The sequence below is a fragment of the Erithacus rubecula genome (genome assembly GCF_903797595.1).
Source record: "Erithacus rubecula genome assembly, chromosome: 3".
Taxonomy (NCBI): domain Eukaryota; kingdom Metazoa; phylum Chordata; class Aves; order Passeriformes; family Muscicapidae; genus Erithacus; species Erithacus rubecula.
The window spans coordinates 39205516-39226995 of record NC_136689.1 but is presented as its reverse complement, the minus strand read 5'-3'; the positions used below and the strand labels follow the sequence as shown (position 1 = coordinate 39226995).

The 21480-nt window shown below is 39.3% G+C and overlaps 1 protein-coding gene across 4 annotated transcripts in view; it reads right to left on the bottom strand.

The window, feature by feature from the left end:
- RBMS3 (RNA binding motif single stranded interacting protein 3) overlaps positions 1 to 21480 on the bottom strand; it is a gene marked incomplete at its 3' end in the record, with an annotated part of 438647 nt that overhangs the window by 332452 nt on the left and 84715 nt on the right. For 2 of the 4 annotated variants that reach the window (XM_079301446.1, XM_079301447.1), the window contains exon 2: positions 12828 to 12997. In XM_079301446.1, the coding sequence (XP_079157572.1) occupies positions 12828 to 12997 (170 nt within the window). The remainder of the gene's footprint in view (positions 1 to 12827; positions 12998 to 21480) is intronic. The other 2 variants (XM_079301448.1, XM_079301449.1) reach the window with 1 other exon arrangement.

Genomic DNA, 21480 nt, shown 5'->3' with positions numbered 1-21480 from the left:
GAAAAATTGTAACAGCCTCAGAGCTCAACCATACCAAGAGTTCATCGTCCCCAGAAAACACCATGCAAAATCCCCAAGTGAGCTATTACAAGAATAAAATTATTCTTGCTGGTTTCTGTCACTCTTTACTTCCACTGCTTTTGACTGATTTTTTTTTTAATCTCTCCCAGGTAACAACCATTATGTAGTTTCCTCTCTCCTGGAGGAGGTAGTTCCCTTCTTCCCCCACATGGGAACAAACCCTAACCAGATGTTACTTGGACTCATACAGGTTTTACTTGGGGATTGGCATCAGGCTATCCCAGGGCAGAATGCATTTCAGCACAGATTGCACAACCTGACTGAAGATGTGAGAAAACATCTGGGTGCTGCACTTCTTGCCTTTTTAGCTGCTTTGCAGGAAATGTACTTGCTGGCTTCAGCATTCCTGGGAGATCTGCCATTTCACATCTGAGTGCAGTGACATCCCATCCTTGGAGTGACAGACAATTCTCCCCTTTACTCTTGGTGTCTCTGATGCCAATGGGTAACACAAAATGACTACTCACAAAATTGCTTAAACCTTCTCTATAAACATCTTGTGGATAGACTCTGAACTGACTCCCTATCTCCTCCTTGACCCAAGGGGTTATTGCAAGAACTTCCCTTTGTCCCTGCTGCTACAGAGAGGTGTACCAGAGGACTCGAAGTCATAAGCTACATTAGTAGTTTCAGCAGGACCAAAAATAAGGAAAAATATTCATAAAGCCTAAAAATGGATATACAGGTGGCTTTTGTGGGCTCTGTTTAGCATTCAGCTTGGTTCCAGTGAATTTACATTAAATAAAAAGGAGCAGTGTCTTGAAATCAAAAGATAAATTTTAAACAAAAGAAAACTTTTTTAGTAACTGTGATCAGGAAAAAACCCAACTCTAAAAAATAGTTCTGAAACTGGAAGAGGGCCTTAGCTACTGGACTGCAACATGATTTGAAAAATGTCAACACAGCATATGCCTGATGCAGCACTTCAGAAAAGCTGGGGTGGGGAATTGCCCAAACCAAGACATTCATATTTAAATCTCACATTGTCCAGCTACACTTTGTATATTGTGCCATGATTTCTTTATATAATTCTCAATAATTCTAGCTGATATTAACCAAGGAAATCCTCTGCACACAAACAGGACAATCCACCCCACTGTAGGTCCCATAAAATCACACGCTCTGTGGAAATTTCCAAATACCTCAACACAATATGGGTGAGTTAAGGATAAAGTTTCAAGCCTGAACTCCTTAATTTCCTGTCTTTTGCAGCCCTTTAATGTTACATTAATATCATTTCTGCGGGTGTGATTGAATTACCCGCCACTCCTGATGCCAGCATTAGTGGATTTCTGTGTAACATGAGAGCACACTTTACTGCTCAAACTGTTACTAAACACCATTAAGCAGAGCAGCTGCAGCCTTCCTGATAGCAGGACTGGAGGGCTACCTTGTTAGGAGGGGACAAGCACTTTACTGCTGGCACTCAGCCCAAATCCCAAGAGCCCTCAGCACGTCCAATTTGCCTTCGTGTCCCCACCAGGCAGCCTGCCACAGCAGATCCCTCAGCCAAAAAAGGTCCCCAGGCCTGTAAGTCTGCTGGGATGCAGAGCTCTCTCTCACAGGCTCAACATCCCGAGTCCTGCACGATGCTGCCGTGACTTGGCAGCCTGAAAAGATCGAGATGTATTCACTTGGCAACCTTTTGGCTCCAGGTGCAACAGAGGGCTGCTAAACTGTCCACTGAGAGCACGCCTCACACACTGGTGACAGCCACTAACTAGTGGCACAGTGCTTCAAAAATCCCTTTCCAAAGCCTTTGTGGAGAGATTAAAGAGCCACGCGTACGTGAATTGTAAAAACTCCATGGCAGTCTCCAAAGGGAGACTTAACAGGAGTTTCTCATCAATACCTTTGCACTGCTAACCAGCATTTACTAAGCAAATTGTTAGCCTGACTATTCTACAGACACATCTCTCTTTAGAGGAGGAATGTATTAGAGAAGAAAGGAGCAGATGAGGAGCAATGGAAAAAAAGAATGAGGGAGAATGAGGAGTTTACATCTGTTCCACATAGCTGGTTCACTACACACTGACAGACAACATCATCCAAGTAGTTGCAATGAGCTGTAGTCACACTTCCTGACTCTCTAATCCACCTCTTCCTCACCACAAAATGCCTGTATGCAAGAACAGCCTACAGAGCTATACTTGACCAGAAGCAGTGGGAGATTCAGCTGCTAGCACTGAACAAACAGCAGCCCCATGTCCTCAGTGGACCATGGGAACAGCATGGCAGGGACACAGGAAGGACAAGATATGTAGTCTTGTGATTGAGAGAAATTCTTGTTTCTCTATATCTAAGTTCAGTAAGAACCAACAAACTCTTGGAATCTAATGAGAACGAACTAACACTTGCAAATCCAATGCTTTTTCTTGCCACTCCATGAAAATAGAGATGGAACAACTACAATTCCTGAAAGTGCTGATAGCATTTAACAGCTATATCATTACAATCTGCCTCCCACATCTATAAAACCTGCTAACAGTTACATCTGTTGTCCAATTCTAATGTTAAGCAATGACCAAAATTATGGCATGAGTATAGTGCCCTGCTTTCATTTAAACCCCACCAAGGACTTGGTCATTTTCCATTTTTTCCACTAGGCATCATTTTTTCCTTTCCATCTAGAAGCACTTGCCTTGACTTCATTTTATTCTGAGTCAAGAAATTGTCCTGTATGAATACTTCAAGTCCTTTAATGCTGGGCTGTATGTTCATATATATGACAGGAATCAATTTGTTATAAGGCACTTCATTTGCTCCTAAGGCACTTAATAAACTTTATATTGAAATATTTGTGTTAAATTATTATAAATTTTAAAACTTCCTAGCCATAGTCCATTTAATTGGCAATTCTAAATTTTGTGTTGATTTAAGTAAAGCAGAGGAGATACATTAAAGGTGAGTAGAGAAACTGTTTGGTATGGCTTAGACCAAAATTCCTTACTTTTAAAAATAAAGCTTTAAGGGTGCTGCAGTTTTGTCGCTTTATAGGGTTTTGTTGCTCACAGCCAAGGATGGATAGACAGACACATGACTTAAAATTAAAGATAACCAAAACCTCAGAGATTTAGAGAGGAGCTTCTGACCTAATGCCAGTACCAGTGTTCTGTGATTTCACAGAGCACATGTGGCACCTCCTGACACTCCTACTAAGACATATCAGCATCTTTTGAATATCATTTCTCATGCTTAGGAACACAGATATTCCATTAATACATTTCATCCACTTAAAGACACATACAAACATACATAAACTAAATATAATAACAAATGTCCATAAACATGAAATAATTAGTTTTAAAAACATTTAAATGATGCCTGCAGTCCTTGATGAAATTATCTGAAGGCTGGAGAAAACTGACTTACAATCAGATACTTAAACTGCTCCATGTATTTGGATTCTTAAAGAAAAAAATCTGAGAAATGACTGCATAAGTGCATCTGGGAGAAGAATGGAGCAAGAGAATCAGAAAGATCCTTAATCTCATTACACCAAGAACAAACAACAAAAAATTAAGACCAGAAACTTGATTTGCAAGTGGGTTAGAAATTCTGACCAGGGAATGTGGCTAACAGGAACAAACTCTTAGCGACAGTGATAGGTTTGTTGTTGTTTTCTTATCTTCAGTTCAAGAGTGGGTGCTTTTCTGGAACACGCTCTTTACATCAAAATAAATTTCTATGTTCAGTCCAGGAACAAAGAAGGGAAATTTAAAGATATGAATCAACCAGAAAATTATGGTAGACCGTCCCTTGGTCTCTTCTGGATCTTAAATTCTATGACTTTGTGAATAATTTTATCCCTTTTAATTATTAGTTCCCTACTATAAAGAAGCTAAAAAGTTAATGTTCTTCTTGAATCAATGAATTACAGAAAATAATTGAAGTTTCATAATTGGATTATAACCCCAGGAGAATATGGAAATGCTGAACTGGGAAGCTGAAGTAAGGGAAGCATGTCTGTTTTCTTTTTTTATGTGATCACCAGGCAGTAATAGCCATAAATGCTTCACTTATTACCTGTATTACACTGAAACAATAACATGCCTGTGATTCTGCAATAACTGCTATTTGAACAGACTGCTGTGCTTCCATGAAGCTTCTAGACTTGGGTGTCTGTTGGCAGAAATCTTATTTTAGACTAGGTTCCATAATTCCATATAGCTATTACCTTCATTATTTTATTTAGGTTTGCCCCCAGAGCTGTGGGCATACATTCCAAGAGAACCAGAATGTAGAGATCTCCACATTCCCTGGAGCTCATGATGGGGACACAGAAGATACATGCCCAAGACCTTTATAGATCTCTGTCAGTCCAACATCTTTTAAAAATTAAGCTGAAAACTTTCCATCATTCCTTTTTCTATTCATAAAGAGGCGAACAGAAAAACCTCTGACGTAGTTGCAATGATTCTAAGAAATTCCTTCTATAGCAAACATCTTTAAAAAAATTAAAGCCTTTGCAGTTTTTAACGCAAATCTAGCAGCAACACTTGTCACACAAATAATTCTGGGAAGTTACCAAATACTTGGAATGAAGGACATTGCATGCTACATAGCACAGAGCTCTTGTCGATGCTTGTTTGGAATGGTATGAGAAAGTCTAGCGGCTGAACACAATGACATTTTTGTTTTCGTGCTGATAATATTCAATAGCTTTACCACCAAAGTTGGCCTGCCACTTCCCCTTGCATAGAAATTGCAGGCATGCACTAAGGTTTTTGCCATTAGCTGGAAGCAGTGCCCAGGTTATTCTTGGTTTGGGGAGGGGGGTGGTTAAGCATAGCTGGTATTGTTTTCTTTCAGCAAAGCTTCAGGACAATGTAGTTCTCAAACAGAGCAGAACATTATCTGCGTCATACCTTCGAGGAAAAGGTTACAGAAACATTTCTGCTACACAAATGTCAGATCGTGAACAGCATGTCTCCATCTCCTCTCAAAAGCTGGTGGCTCCTAAGGAGTGCAAACCACATGCCAGTCACAGAACTTCTGTCTCCACTCTCTGCACATGTAAGACAGCAACTGGCTCTGCTCTCCCACTGCTGCCATCAACTCTCAAAGGATATGAGATCAGAAAGACACACTGAACCTGACACCGTGGAATTTAGGACAACAAACACCAAAAATGCAGACAAATCTAAAACACATGCATAAGCTTCAAAACAGAAGAAATAAAGATAACCAGAACTTCCATTGCCACTAAAAAAAGAGAAAACCAAATCTGACAAAACACCACTAGGACTTAAAGGACAGCAGTGAAGCAACTTTTATCAAACCAACAGCATTGGCCAGCCCCCTCACTGGAAAACAAATCAAGCATCAGAGTTTTACAAAACACCTTAAGGTGCTGAAAACTATCAAAAGATCTATGGTTATGAAAGTCCTTTCACAGAGAACATTCACATTACAAAAACAGACATGTCCCACAGACTTATATGGTGGAGAGCCTGTCTGTCCTCTGGACAGTTTCTGGCCATGAGCATTTTTAAATGGCTACATCAGTAGCCCCATGAACGGATGGTGATGCAACTGGCTGGAAAAAAAAAAAAATAAAAAATCCTGGAGAAGTGGAAAAAGAAAGAGGACAAGGAAAGATTGGAATCATACAGAACGGGTTAGAAGAAGCTCATTAGCTGTGTTTCCCTCCTATCTCAACACCCCTCCTGCACAGGAAGCAAAACAAAGGGCTGCTATGGTCATGCCCTTCACACTGCTACAGAAAACTCAATATTTCTGAGTTCTCTTTTTAGTTGAGGGGTTTTTTTCGTTTCTTTTTTTATTCCACAAGGACTTTAATTAAAATTCATCAGAAGAAATATTTTCAGCAGCAGTGTCTGAAAATGCTACCTCCTCCCATATCTTCCATTAAATCAGGTTCATCCAACTTGAAAGGAGATGAGAAACTCTCACTGACACTCTGTCACACTCCAGTGAAAAGACAGGCACATTCAAAACAGAAGAGAGTGCAGGTGCTCATTTATTACTTTACGCAGATTATTTTTCTGCCTTTCTTCCTGACAATGGGAACGTTCACATCCCAGATGGAGCTCTCTGTAGTGCTGTGGGCATTTGCTGACCTAAAGTTTTGTTTTCCCTAATGAAAGAGGTAAGGTAAGAAGAGGATTGGTTATTGCCTACTGAGGCAGCTTTAATGTTTGTTTCTAACAATGGAAGACATTTGGGGATTATTTCAATGGGAATGAATGTACAGATAATTTTTCAACTATATCAGGTAAAGGAAAAAAAACCTGTACACATCCATGTTCCTATTTACTCACCGCAAAAATATAATATTCATATAACTGACTTCAAAACTGCAAAGAAACTGATTTCAGAAATGAAGATGGTGTTCAAAGGAAACATAAGGTCACTGCCTTACATCATTTCGGACCTAGAGAGCAATCCCACAATTTTTCTCATAGCACTGATAGGCATCAGCACTATAAAGACTACTTCAATGCAAAAATTAACAAATCATGTCCACAGCATCAGGTTTCTCTGCTTTTATGCCTACTTTATGCATCCTTAGCTTTCACCATTTGGCCTCTGATCAAAAGCATTTTGACTTACAAAAATTAACCTTCTTTCCCCATCCTGCCCCTCTCAATAAACATTGGAAAAGTCAGTGATATAAAGAACTTGAGAAGAATACAGATTTCTCCAATCTAACCCATCACTGTGTTTTTCTCTGGCCTGGAGACACAAACATTAGCAAATTAGATGAATATAGTAGTAGTTCCCTCCTTGCTTTCTATCAGAACATCAATCCATTGGTGTGCTTGGTCCAGCAGTACATCCTTCTTGGAACTTTGCTTCCCTGATTTTACTTGGAATAACAAAGAAAATCCAGGGGAGGGGAGAGGGGGAGCTTTGGTTTTTTTCCCTCAAGTGAGGGCATTTCTTTAGCTCCCATGAAGACTGATCTCTTCAGCAGATTTCATAGCCATTCCCAGTTCTCATATTACCAGGATACACTGAACCAAAATACCCACCAAGATTTTAGGCAGGAACTATTCCCTGTGATGTCACATAGTTCCTATATGAGCTAATCCCACTGAATGAGTGTTCTCACCTTCCTGCCCTCTCAGTCTCTGCTGTATCACAGAGCAATGGTGTCAGCTGATATTAATTACAGGAGAGATGGAGGTTGTGGTCCTGTTTGAATTACTATGGAAGACAGGGTGCACATTGCTTTAAAATACAGAATGTTAGAGAATGCAGTAAATTCCTTTACCACTCCAAAGATAGTTATTAAAAATTGAGGAGTAGGCACAGCCTTAAACTCTGTAAGTCTCAGATAGTTTTGGTTTTGTTTTCACCACGGCCAGGATGAGAACATCAGTTTACACTGGGTACAAATTTTGTCTGACTTCATTGTGGAATAGATTTACTGAAGAGATTGTTTTGTTCTTTTTGATCCTGAGCTCACTATGGTAATTGTATTTTGGTTAACCTTTATTTTATCTATAGTTCACAGTAGTTATTTTTAATTAACATTTTAATGCAGTAAGAAATGAGAAAGGAAGGGAATTTACTTTCCCCACAACTCCACTTCATAATATAATATAATATAATATAATATAATATAATATAATATAATATAATATAATATAATATAATATAATATAATATAAGTCTTGTTATTTAAACAAAATAAAAGGAAAATAAAAATAGTCAGGAATGTGTAACTTGCTGCCTTAACACATGGCACAATGACCATCACGAACCTGCTATAAGGCTTGGTCTAATGGAAATGTTGTACTTATTGCAGCTTTTAACAAGACAACCTATCCTGAAAGGCACCTTGAACCCCTCTGAAACCTCAATGAACTCGGCCTTTTTCTGTGAGGGCAAAAGGAATGCACACAGTTCATTTCAAAAATAGTCTAGAATTTAAGTAAATTAATGTGTGACTTTTCAGTTGATAACCTCAGTTACATTAGCCTTGGGACTAACCCTTGAGTAGAACCTAAACAGTGACAGCCTGAATATTTATTCAGACATTCCACAAGACAAAAGAAAGGACATTCATAATTAAACAAGAGGCTAAAATCGCATACTTGATGAATTGTCAAGGAGTGAATCAGGATACCTTCAGACAAAAGAGAAATTAAAAATTAAAAAAAAATTTAAAAACACAATAAAACAACCAACCCCACTAACATAAACAACACCAAAAACACTAAATAATCTGGAATAATCTGCTAAAAGTATCAATCTAGAAGTTATTTAAAGAAAGCAACACACCTAGAAATCATTATGCAACAGGGATTTCCCATACCTGGCAAACCTCAGAGAATTCTATCCCATCATCCTCAAGAGCTACCTGAGCAGCATACAGACTTACTCTCTTTAGGTTTAGATATTTCTATTGTTGCTGTTGCTTTAATTAATTAAATAGGCCCTTTAAATTTACCCTGGAATATAAAGAAGTCAAGATGACTGAATCAAGCTGGACAGAGATTCTCCTTTGAATACATGTCAGTGTCTTAACTGTGCAATGCAGAAGGCTTAGGTTTTAGCCAAATGCTGGAGTTTTAAGCCAACTTCTCAAAATTACTTGGGGGAGGAGGGGAGTAAGAGATATAAAATAACTCTTTTACCAAATTTTCTTTCCCTTCTGCAAAGCTTATTTTCTATTTAAAAAAAAAATTTGGCCTAAATTGGCTTTGGTGCAAAAATGTAAGAACAAGGAGAAATAACAAAATCTTGAGAAGCAGACTGACTTCTTTAAATTAAATATGTTTGAAAATCATACAACTCAGATGTTTAGTCTGTGAGTGATATTTTTTTAAACTTATCTTCACCAGGATGCAGTTAGGAAGAACATGTGTCTAGTATAATAATAAGGCACTAATTCATCTGTGTATGTTTTTAAGAAGATCTTGGAATTCTTCTGGGTAAAATATAAGACAATGCATGAAAATTAAAGTGACAGATTATGAATATTTCAAAGATAATAATTTATATTTTGTTTGTACAATGACACAACATGCAAATTTTCCTGTCTGTAATGTTACATTTTAAGGCTGATTATCTTCCCTTTTCATGAAAAGCATATTTTGACTGGATGGATGCACATACAATGGAGTATACCACTGCACCAGCAGACAGTGTGTACCTCTGAGAAATAAATTACTACTATGTAATACTTAATATTATCTCTATGAAACATGTAAGTACTTAAATTTTAGACTAATAAATTTTGATGATCAATATAATCACAGATAGGTATAAAGCCTCTTTTTTTTAAGAGCCTCAGAAAAGTTTAATAGAGGCTATTTTTGGAAGTCCCTTTACTCTGTTTATGAAAATCCAGAAGATGATGCATACAGAAAAGAACAACAGATTCTTGCTTGCTTTAACACTTTTACTCTTTTTAGATGTAACTTTTGAAAGAGTTATTGTATTGAGTCCCAAAAGATACAGAGCAACCTAACAGCTCCCTGTTGCAAAAGAGAATTTGATGAAATTCTGCTGGACACATGTTAAACCAACTACTGAGGATCAGAACCACACAAAAAGAAAAACCTTCCAGTAGCAATTTTTTTTTTCATTTACTCAGCTACTGTACAGCCTATGATGACTTGTTTTCCTTTAGTTATATGAACAGTTTGACAGATTACTGTGACAAGGTTACTCTCAAATTGATAAAAGGTTTGATAGTGTCGGAGCATTTGTCAGAAATGTCTCACATCACGTGTAATGGACTCTGCACTTCAAGCATCAATGGTACTCCAGTCTGCTGTTTTCTAGTTAGTGTGCAATGCACACCAACAAAAACCTACAGCAGGAGAGAAAGGCAGGCAGAATTCATCACAACAGCCCCACACTTTATCAAACAGTTCTGATTAGGGTTTCTCTTCCTTAACCCATGTCACAAAATGCAATTAAGTGAAAAACTTTACACGTGACTTGAAGGGTGACCTCCCTTGGGACAGAACCTGAAAATGGAATGGGATACGATAATGTGCATAAACGTAAGTGTTTCCAGCATTTCCTGTACTTCTGAAAGAGAAATAATGTGGATTTAGAACATAATTCCTCAGCCTGCCAAATGTAAGACACTAGAAGTGATAGTTGTACTGCTAGCAGCCTTGTCCCATGCTAGAGCAGAGGAAATGGCTTCAGAAGGGCTCATTTTAGGCACTGGCAGCTAGCCTATGGGAACCAGTGTGCTGGACATCAGCCAGCTTTGGTGAACACTTCCCTTAAATGCAGCTCTCCAAAAATATTGCACTACAAAATAATAATATGGTTTATGGATTGGAATTAAGGCTTTCACTTCACATCTTGCAGCAAAGGATGCTAATATTAGGCTCTGCAGGAAGCCTAGGAGCCAGCACCTTCTGCTCACTTATAAATATGTCTTTACATGAAGGCTTTAATGTCTGGTGAAGCCCAGCCATGTAAGCTACAAGAGAGCTCTACAGGGGACATTTCTGAGCAGAAAAATCCTTCTTTTTCATATAGCAACAGACTGCTGGGTTTGGTTTTAGTGGGATTTTGGGGGAGAAGAGCTGGGTTTGAGGGATTTTTTGGGAGTGGGAACAGGTGTAGAGATAAGGGCTTTGGACCTTTATCTTCCTCTACTGTGGAACCACCTGAAAAGGTAAAGAAAATATCTTGCAATATATTACTTAAAATCTACACACTGCTGTCAGTGAGTAGTGAGAGTAAGTGAGAGTGTCTGAGATTGCTTAAAAAACCACTGACAAGAGTATGAGCAGAAGTGAGATTTAAGCATTTCTCAGATCACATTCTAGCCTGGAATGGAGGAGGGGGGGAATGCACCACCACAGCTGCCTGTACAAATTCTTGTATTTTCAAATGTTTAAGCTTCCCTACATTGTCTTTCTCTCTGCTTTGATAAATTCTTTTAATTTTCTGAAAAAAAAAAAAAAAAAAAATCAGAAGAACTATCTTCTCCTTACTGACATTCAGCCAAAGGATAGAAAAAAAATCAGCAAAATGAGTGTCAGCATTTCTCTTAAAGAGCATCTGTTCACACAGGAACCCCATGACAGCAAGACAAAGCCCTCTAATCTTGTATCAGATTAAGTTTAGTGGAGCACATTAAAAATTTTACCACAGTGCTAAGAGGAAGCTCTCAGATTCTTGATGTGCACTTCCCATAGACAAGGGGTAGGGACACACTCTCTGAACTTCATGATTCAAGTATCACTGCTCACACCACAGCCTCATATCACTAGCAGCACTAGCAGCACATAAGTACAAAAGCTGTGAGGCTCCTTTGGGAATAATTAGCTCAGTCCTGATCAGCTGAAAGCATTTATGTGAACTGGAGAAGGGTCAGACTGCAAGAAGATGTATCAAAACCAATTTTTTGAATGCCAGTAGACTACAGTCAATTTATACCTACTGAGGATCTGGCCCTTGAACTGGGATTATCTGTGACTGTCACATGTGGAAAGTGTCAATGAATGTAGTTTGTACAAACGTCAGAAAGGTACACTCACATTTCAGCTTGGGTGAAATACAAAACGTCACCAGCACACTATTCTCCTGTGAACAGTGAGTCAGTTCTACCCACAGAAGTTTTAAAAAGTCACAGTGAAGAGTTTCAAGATCACTCAAGTCCAGGTATCACTTCAATAAGACTGCTAGCTCCTCTCCAGGCCAGTCATGCCCACATAAAGTGCACTCAGAGAAGCCTTTCAGGATTTTTGATCAAAAGGAGGAAAGACATAATGTCATAAAATTGTAAAAACCCATAAATTGTTACTCCTATTGAAAGCATCAAAACAACAGTCATTTGGATTCAGGTCTGTAGATCAATCCCAGACTGTTCCTTACTTTACCAAATTTCATTTGCTGATACCTATTTGAAAGGTTGATTTTTGATGACAAAATACAGAGATGATGACATCTTTTGGAATAGATGACTCTATGGCAAAAGCACTGCAGTTCTGCATCATTATGCTAAATTCCACCATGGTGATCTCTGGCTGGAATCTCAAACTGGATTATTCCCCTCCCACACATCATCAATAATAACCAAGCCTTTGGAATTCCAATCAGGCTGTCATTTCATATTGCCCACTACATTTAGCCAAGAGAGGAAAGAGTGCAGTGTTTTAGGAAGTAGTTCTTTTGATGATGCACAGAGAGCAAAGAATTCCTTTATGCCACCTCTTTAGTTTCAACACAAATAAAACACAATAAAACCAGTCCTTATCAGTACAGTTTGCAAATATGACTCTCAAGATAAACAGGGAGATAGAAGGTGCTACTTTTTACAGCATCATTTTTTGGTGGCACTGTAGTTAATTAGATGTTAATTATATAGCTACAAGGCCACCTTCAGTGGGTTTCATACTTCTCAATCTTTGAGCCCAGCAAAGTGACACAGCAATCATAAAATGTGATAAATGATTGAGGGAGGAACACCCATGTTGTGTTTTGCACTGGGTTGTGATTCACAGATCATTATAACTATAAAATCTGTCATTAGGGAGGTTTTCCTGCCATGCAAATTCTCCTTTTAACATAAGAAATCAACCAGATTAGAGCAAACAGAAATCAGTGTGACGGCCCTCACCTCTCTTCCCCTAAACTCATTATCCAAAGGTTTTTAGCATTAATTCCAACTAAAGGAAAAACAGTCAACCTTCAAGTGCAGGAGGCTTCTGACACCTTTCAGTGGCCACACAGGCAGGGAGGCCAGCTCAGCCATGCTCAGGAGAAAGACAGAGAGTGTTTATTTTAGGGGCACTTACGGCTGGCACAGCTTGATAAGGTCCTGGTCGGTGGTGCCGGGTGGAAGGCCTCGGATGTACAGGTTGGTTTTACTCAACTGCTCTCCGCCGCTGTTGTTGCTGCTGTTGTTGCTGCTGTTTGTGCTGGGGCTGGGAGGAGCCATGGGGTGGGGAGCTGGTGCATAGGACTGCTGGAAACAGAGCAAAACAAAAAGGTTGTTACTGGAAAAGGCAAAACAGCGTGTGCCTTACCTAGGCAAATCCAGAACTATGCTATGCTTGTCCTGCCCTCCCTGAAAACTTCCAGCTGCCCACTCCTATGGCACCTGCACCCACTCCCAGCCAGCAGTGCCTTGGAAAAAGCAAAACAGGACCAACCAACATTTTGGGTTCAGCCACAGCTATGAAATGCATTACTCTGCTATACTTTTTAATTTGGAATTAAAGTAGCCAGATCACCAAAAACAAAGCCCTGAAATGAAATATACTCAAAGAGTAACTAGCATTAAAGAAAGAAATTAAACACAGTCTGCTCTAGGAGTACACTGAAACACAAGCCAAAGGTACAGAAGCTGGTACCAGAAGCCAAGTTAGTCTTTTCTAAACATGAGGAGCACCCAGCACACAGTCAGGTGGCAGAGGGTTTGCTAGTCTGAGAGAGGAAAAAAAAAATCCAAAGCAGCCTGAAAGCACTCTGTTGTTATGGATGTCTTTCGCAATAGAGAAACAGGGTTTGGAAAAGATGATCAGGCCAAGACCTTCTGCTCTCAAAATCATACCCACTTCTGAACAACCACAAACCACACACAGCAACTGAGAGATATTGCTTAAGAAGGGAGGCATTCTCACAGGGAAAAAAAGCATTCTCCCCTAACTCACTGGTAAATACATGCTGTGAAAAAAAGACACCCACAGGCTAGAAAAATTACCTAAATATCTCTGATCTGAAGCAACAACGGGGAATTTCAGTTGCTGCAACCATCCCTGGCTCTCTGACCACTGGAGTATTTACCCACAGCACAGGGTGCTTGCCAGGAGAACAAAGGAGGAAGGAGGAGGCCATCCTGTCACCACTGTGACCTATACAGAAAATCTGAAACCGAGGAAAGAACTTGCAGGAACTGGAAGATCCTGAGGACCAAGCTCCAGATGGGCAGCCAGGGGAACTGGAGTCAGAGCTCCAGGAATGTAACTGCCTGCTGAGAGGGAGAAAATTCCATTTCCACAACCTGATCAGCACACTCTGCTAGCTTTATGTGTAGTGACAACAGCAGGTAAATGTTGGACCAATGCTAAGTTAACCATGCTATGCTAATGGACTAATAAAAGCGAAACATCTGCAATTTTCATTATAGCAGCAATGACACTTTAGTGACTTCTAATATGCTTGTTCTGCATTTAGGTCTTGAACAGAGAAAATATTTAAGTCTGTGAGTAATTCTGATCATGCTAATCAACTGCCCCTTTAATGTCAGTGGCTCTACTTTAGTGCTTATAATTATGGATACACTAAATCACAGTCTTGGTAGATGGATGTTTCTGAATTAGTAGCTCTAAACTCTTTCAAACAAGTCCCTTTGTTTAGTGCCTTATTTAGATGAAGGAAAAATGAAAAGTTGGAGAATATAAGGGGAGCATCAATGACGGGTGATGATCAGACATTTCAATGAAATGAAATGCCAGACTTGCACTGATGCCTTTCCTCCTGGCCTCCTCCTTCCTTCTTCCCAGTACTCCCATTTAAACCAGGAGAGAGGGAACAGAGCACCAAGTGTCAACACATCAGAATTCCTCTGCAATCTCACCTGGTTGTAATGTGAAGCAAGTAGGAGCCATTAAAAGAAAAAATACTGACTTTTTAGTGTGATCGCCATGCTAGCAAGTAATGACATTCACTCTCATCTCCAGTAAAAGGGCAATAAGCTCTCTTCCCCAAGTCTCTGCACAGATACTTTTGCTGACAATCAAAAGCATTTAATGCATATGGATCATATTTCTCTGCACATACATTTTATCACTGGGTAATCCCCACCCACTCAAGCTTCAATGTCATTCCCAGAAATAGAGAGCTGAAGCAGCAACCTTGAGTACCAGCATAGGCTACCTCAAATGAGCCCCAATACTGGGTACACGTCTTGGAAATCAGCTCCATGCCATGGCCACAGCCCAGCTGGATAACACTGCACACAACACTAACCTCTATTAAATATGTAGGCACCTACATATTATAATATCCTGTTAGAAAGCATATTGAATCTCTGTACACTGCAGGGCCATGGAAGAATCAGGTATGACTGTGTATAACATGTTGGGCTTTAATATATCAAGAGCTCAGAAAATATCCCATGGTAATCTAGCACATTTTAAGCATTGCTAAGGTTAAGTAAAAAGACAAACAGAGGTCAAGGTTACATTGTTACTACTTTGCCCTACACCTCCCATATTACCGTGCACACTGAATGCGCATAAATGATGTAAAGCAGTGAAAGATCTTTCCATAAGGCAATGAAATGCTGTGTATTTGAATTATTAATTGTTATTATATATGTCTTAGCAGGGGATAATGAATAAATGTCCTATTCTCACACCAACCTAATATGCAAGAAAAATATTAAAAAAAAAATAAGTGGAAATTTACTTTTGAAATACAAAGAGCAATTTTCATTCTATTATAAGATCTTTATTCTCACAGAGAGGAAAACACTGGGGGCCTAATGCTAATTTAAGCTTAAGACTTTTTATCCCTCTCAGTCAGCTGAAAAGGAACGTAGAAGTGAACACGAATTACATTTACACCTGTTTTGAGGCCACAGCTATTAAAAAAATGGTCCTCGGTATACAGAGAATGAGGGCATACAACAGGCTGTCCCTCAAGTAAGAGCTGCTCAGACAGCAGGCACACATGGATGCCTGGGTTCACAGCAGTATCCTTGGAGATGCTTTAAGGGTGGGCAGAGAGGCAGCCACACTCCACTTTGGGGGATGCTGATCTTCTCAGCCCAGCAAACACTGCTACACTCCAAACCCTCTTCACTAATAAATCTCAGCCACAGCAGCCCACAGTAATTTCCATGCATACCCAGTACCCCAGAATACCATCTGCACAAAGATTACCAAATTGCCTGTAGTGAGACTGATGACATCTTCTGGCTGGTTGCCAGACTAAAAGCTTCAGGTCAGAAGAAAGCTTCCAATTCTTTTTCCCTGAGCTGCTGAGTGTATGACTGATGGCAGAAGTATGCACTTTGCCTCTAAATGAGCAAAGGACTGGTTTGGTAATCACCAAGAGTGAAAGAAATGACTGGCAACATAATGGTGATCCCAGATACAGACCACTTGGTACAGGATCCTGGACAATGCCAAAGTGGGGCTCTGTCTGGGGAACCACCTGCACACTTGGTAGGAGGAAATTTGTGCCTTGTTCTGATGTTGGACCCCTCCATGGCTGGGGACAAAGCCCTTCTCTGCCTTGACAGCCAGAAGGAGCACCACTGTCAAGACTGGTTTAAAACACCCAGACAGCTGTAGAAATCTGGAAAAGAGATTATGCCACCACAACCAAGTACTGGACCTACACCTCTAGAAAAAAAAAATAAAAAGACAAAAGCAAAATGTTTCACTTCAAAAAAGAGCTGAAATTCAGAGCTGGTTTTACCATTAATTTTTCACATAACCAATGCAACCAACTCATTTTTCAATTCTCATGCTTCATTATTCAGTGGAGAGTGTGTGGGGAATGAACTGGTTTGTAGATCATTCCAAGCAGCTTATTAATTTAGCATGGATGGCTAATAGGATTTGTTTTCATCTTTGAAAAATGAATGAAATTTCTCCTTTTTCATTATTTAAAAATGAAAAAATTTATGCCCTAGTTCTTATCCATTCTCAGGAATGCACCCTTCAGCTTAAACCTTACAGTTCAGTTCCCTGAAACAAAGTGTCCTGTGAAACTGCACACAGCTAAGCATGAATACTGAGATACACCTTGGTTTTTCTAAGTAAATAACCCAGAAATGGTGAACCAGAAGCCTCTCAGATATTAAATGAACAACGCTCCTCCTTCCAACATCCAGCCTCCTCACACAAGAACACTATTTATCTTTCCATAGCAACCAAGTACTCTTAGGTAGTTTTTTCACTAGTTGCAAGCTTAGACTAAAGTATTTTCCTTCCAAAGCAAAACACTACTTAAAAAGACAAATCTCAAATATTTTTCACATACAATTTCTTTTGGATGGGAATCACAGGCCCCAGATGCCAAGTTGTAGAGTCTGCTTTATTAGCAGCAGCTGGCTCCTTGGCAGGCTTCTGAGGCGGTGGGGCTTGTGGTTTTGGAGTGGCCTCAGAGCCTAGGATGCAGCTGGACAGCTATGCTAATGGACTAGCCAATTTGTTTGTAGTCACCTTTGGCTATCCCAGATTTGTACTCTTTTATCCACTTGAAAGGGAGGTCTTGGAAAGATTCCCTATTAACACCAATATGTTGACTTTTCCTATCATAGTTCATAATTTATATGAAAAAATGAGTACAACATGCAGTCCTACATTAAAAAGTGCATTATTTAAGCAATTGTGAACACACACTATCCATTTCCCTCTGAATGGAGTGTTTTCCAGCTGCTAGATTCATCTAAGTGCCCAATTACAACACAATTCCCTTCACTCTCAATTGAGAAAAATAAAATAAGACAAAGTAAATACAAATAAATTGTTCAAATACCCCTTTACAGCTCACATTAGGAGAACACTGTTCTCTCTACATCCTACTGTATGAAGAAGTAATTTTTGAGAGCTGGAGAGTTCTTACTGGCCAATTATAGAGAGGATGAGAGAACACCACCAAACTTTCGTCTGTTGATGGGATTTCAGAGCTGAGTGAACAGAAAATCTATTAAGCAAAAGATGATCATCATAGAGGAAGAGAAAGCAGAGCAGTAAGGGAAATATAGGAAAAAAATTAGATCAAAGTAACAGCAACTCTCCTGCCTCTGATTTGCTTCCTCAGTGAGGAACAGCACCAGAAGGTAAACTGTATTTCTCATCCGTAGACAGGTCGAACAGAAAAGTGAATAAAAGATGAACATTGAAGTGGGCAACACAGACACCTCATGTATTTTAGAAAGGCTGCAGTCAAGGGAACTTGAGTCATAATTTTCTTCCCAAGTCTGTAGGGCATTCACTGCTTTTGCAGAATCCAGCCATGTCTATTGCCTATCTCCCATCTGGCCAATGAAGGCCTGCAAGACAGCTGCTTTTGGATGCTTCTCTGCATACTCAGGTCTTTCCCTAGACATATAAGAGAAAATAAACAGATGTAAAAGAGTCTGAGTTTTCTAACCCCTCTGCACAGTAACAGAGCTTCCTTGACTGTTTCTGTAGAAGCACCAACTCACCTCTTGGCAACATTTTCAATTTGTAAAGGAATGGCATGTGAAAACGTGAGTAAACTCAGAAGATGAACACAGACAATAAGGTTCAAAGTCTATTCCCTCACAGTTCTTTCAATCAAGAAAACCAGAACACACCTCAGGAGGATTTTGATTCCTCTGAATTCCTTCCAAGGCCTTTAAAAGTGATTTGCTGGATACAAGAAGCCCAGTGAGTCAGAGCTGCCGGGTTACACTCTGCACCACAAAATCACTGCACTACTCCAAGCAAGTCTTTTAAGTTCCTTACATCTCAGTTTACTAATCTGTAATGATTCTTCCTTACCTTCTTAAGGCATATATAATGCTCTGTGATTATTGGATGAAAGACACTACTAAGAATTGCAATATTGCTTAAAGATGGTGAAAACATTATTAAAGTCTAACTTAATAACTAGAGCTAAACTTAATTCTTTGCAGATAAAAAATTATTTCTGCATGCAATGATTTTGCTATTCTGTATCTAAACTAAATGAATGAAATAAAATACCAATCAAATTAGTTTTGTCATCAATATTTTTTTTAATTTAAAAACAATCTTGGAATTATGTGTTCACAGGGCTATTGTAACTGTAATGTATGCATTGAACTTAATTTATTCCAAATTATATCTTTATTACAAGGGAAAAAGGTGTAATTGTGTTTTGCATACCCTTTCATTTCACACAAGAAAAAGATCACTTGGGAATAAGGGAAATTATGAAAAAAAGTTCCAGCCTAGTCCTCCAACAGACACAGTAGTCATTTAACAGTCAGACTGAAATTGGGATTTGATGGATCCATAAAATACTTTGAGATCTTTGCTTCCCAGACAAAGCTATTGAAATCAGTAGGCTAAATACTCCTGAGGCTCACAATTCCCTTGAACCAGCATTAAAGAACTATAGAATGAAAGTACAGGCAAAATTTGGCTCAATTTCCTCTATTTCAATTCTCTTCCAAATCATGACTGTGCAGATTTTACCATTTTATAAATATTTACAGGTAGACAATACAGAGAAATCAAAGCATCTACAGGAAGAGGTAGATATTTTTTAGTGGACATTATCTGCAAAGTAAGTCTCACTTTATACAGTTTTCTGAATTAGAACCAACCACTGAAGCAAAGAAAAAGCTCCAGCAATTCACTGTTCTGGCCATCTTCAAGAGCACTGAGAGTTTAGCAGTCATTAGCCAGGGTGACATACACTAGAAGCCTGAACATCTCACTAATCATAGCATCCCCTATTTCCAGTAAGGCAGACTGAAATAGTCTGCACTACCACCATTAGGAACAGGAAATTTCAAAAGCAAATTGGTCAGGTGTAAAGCAGCTTATTTTGAAGTGTGATGAAGTCGAAATAATGAAGTGGATTAGAGAACAGATCATTAGGAAAGCCTGAGGATCATCTCTGATGATGAATGGCCCCAGCAAAAACCAGTCCAAGAGAGAGGAATGGCACAGAAATTAGAAGCATTGTTTGCAGATGGAGAACACCCTGGCCATTGCTGCCTGCCTGGGTTTTGGTCTCTGCATAGATGTAATAAATGCTGCTGAGCTGCCAGCTTCAGTTCTTCACCCTCTCCTGCCTACATATTGTTATACCACAGATGGACCTGCTCATCCCTCATAAGCAATCTTCTCTTTAACTACAGGCTACCTGTGATTCAGGTCTAAAAAATATGGCAACTTCTCTGAATTTAGGGCTTCTTACACATACAGCCAGGAGGGCAAAATTTAGTCCCTACCATTAAAAAACAAAAACTAGCAATAAGAGCTGTGTCATCAAATAAATATTTTCCAGAATGGAAAATAACCTTCACAGCCTTGTCTCCTCCCATTTATTTCATGGCAGGAGGCTCCCATGACAGAATATTCCTGAGGAATTATTTATTTCTCCACAAGGGAGAAGAATAATTCTTTCTATAGATAAAGTATTTTGGCACTTGGGCAAACTCGTAAACAATAGCCTGTATCCTTTGACATAAATTAGTGTTATTGCTTCATTACCCAATCCATTCATATTTTATTGATGTACTGAGAATAAATGTGAACAGACTCTAGATCTTAAAATTACTAAATCTGGGTGATCTGGACGATAAAACACTGCAATTCCTCTAATAAGAATATTTTGGAGCACAGATCAAAATATGACAGCAATTACTGTTTGTAATGCAACAATTCTGTGGAAAAAAAAAAACAAAAAAAAACAGAGGGGAAAAATAAATTTGAGAAGAAGCTGGTTTTTGTGTTTATATTTTTACATTGCCAGTTTTGGGGCTACAATGAGCTGTCGGTCCATTTGAAGGTTAAAAATAAAAACACAGACCAAGAGGCTGATACTTAACTTTCCAAATGTTTGCAAGAACAAACACATATTTGGTTCTGAGAAACTAAATTTACTCTCTGGGTATTTGTTTACACGTGGCAGACTGAAAGCATCTTGGAAATGAGATGCAGCAGGCACTTGCTGCATTGCATTGCTTTTGTGCACACAGTCCACACACACCCCGGCATCAGCACTGCTGTGAGAACCTGGCTACAATAAAAGCCCCCCATGAACCTGAATTTACAGCACAGAACAAAACTAAACATCAATATCATCTCTCTCCTCTCCACTTGAGAATTTGGCGAGCAGAGATCAGAAGCAGATGTGTTTTCATTCGATAGAAAGAAAGCCCAACCAAAAATGTTTTTCAAGATCCAACCCAAGTTTCCTCAGTTTATGTTTCTTATAGAAGAATTAAGCAGGAAATCTGCCACTGTTGACATAAGCACTGTTGGGATGGAGGATTCAGGGATGGCAGAGCTCCCCAGGAATGTTGCTCATCATCTCCCCATGTTACCACAATGATCTTTTGTAGATGTGCATGGGGAAGCTCTGCCTCCTCCACCCAGCATATATAAAGATGAGTTGTGCCTCCCGTCCTGTGGCTGAAAGAATCCACAGAATGCAGAGTTTGGGAAAGGCTTTTCCTTTCCACAGCAGCATAGTATCATCACCACAGAATTTGGGATATTTCACAATAGTCAGAGTTCATGTTTTCTTTGAGACCCCTCGAGCTACAGTACCACACTGGTCCCAGGCAAGGTGCCAGAGGATGCCCACAGAAGATATGAGCCGTCACAAACCTCACCACATTTTTGCTTCCAGTGCAAACTCATCCAGCACATTCATCACAGAAAACAGCCTTTAAAAAAATTGCCCACACAAGTCATTACAGTTCATACATAATCCCTCACTTAGGAAGAAGAGGACACAGCCAAC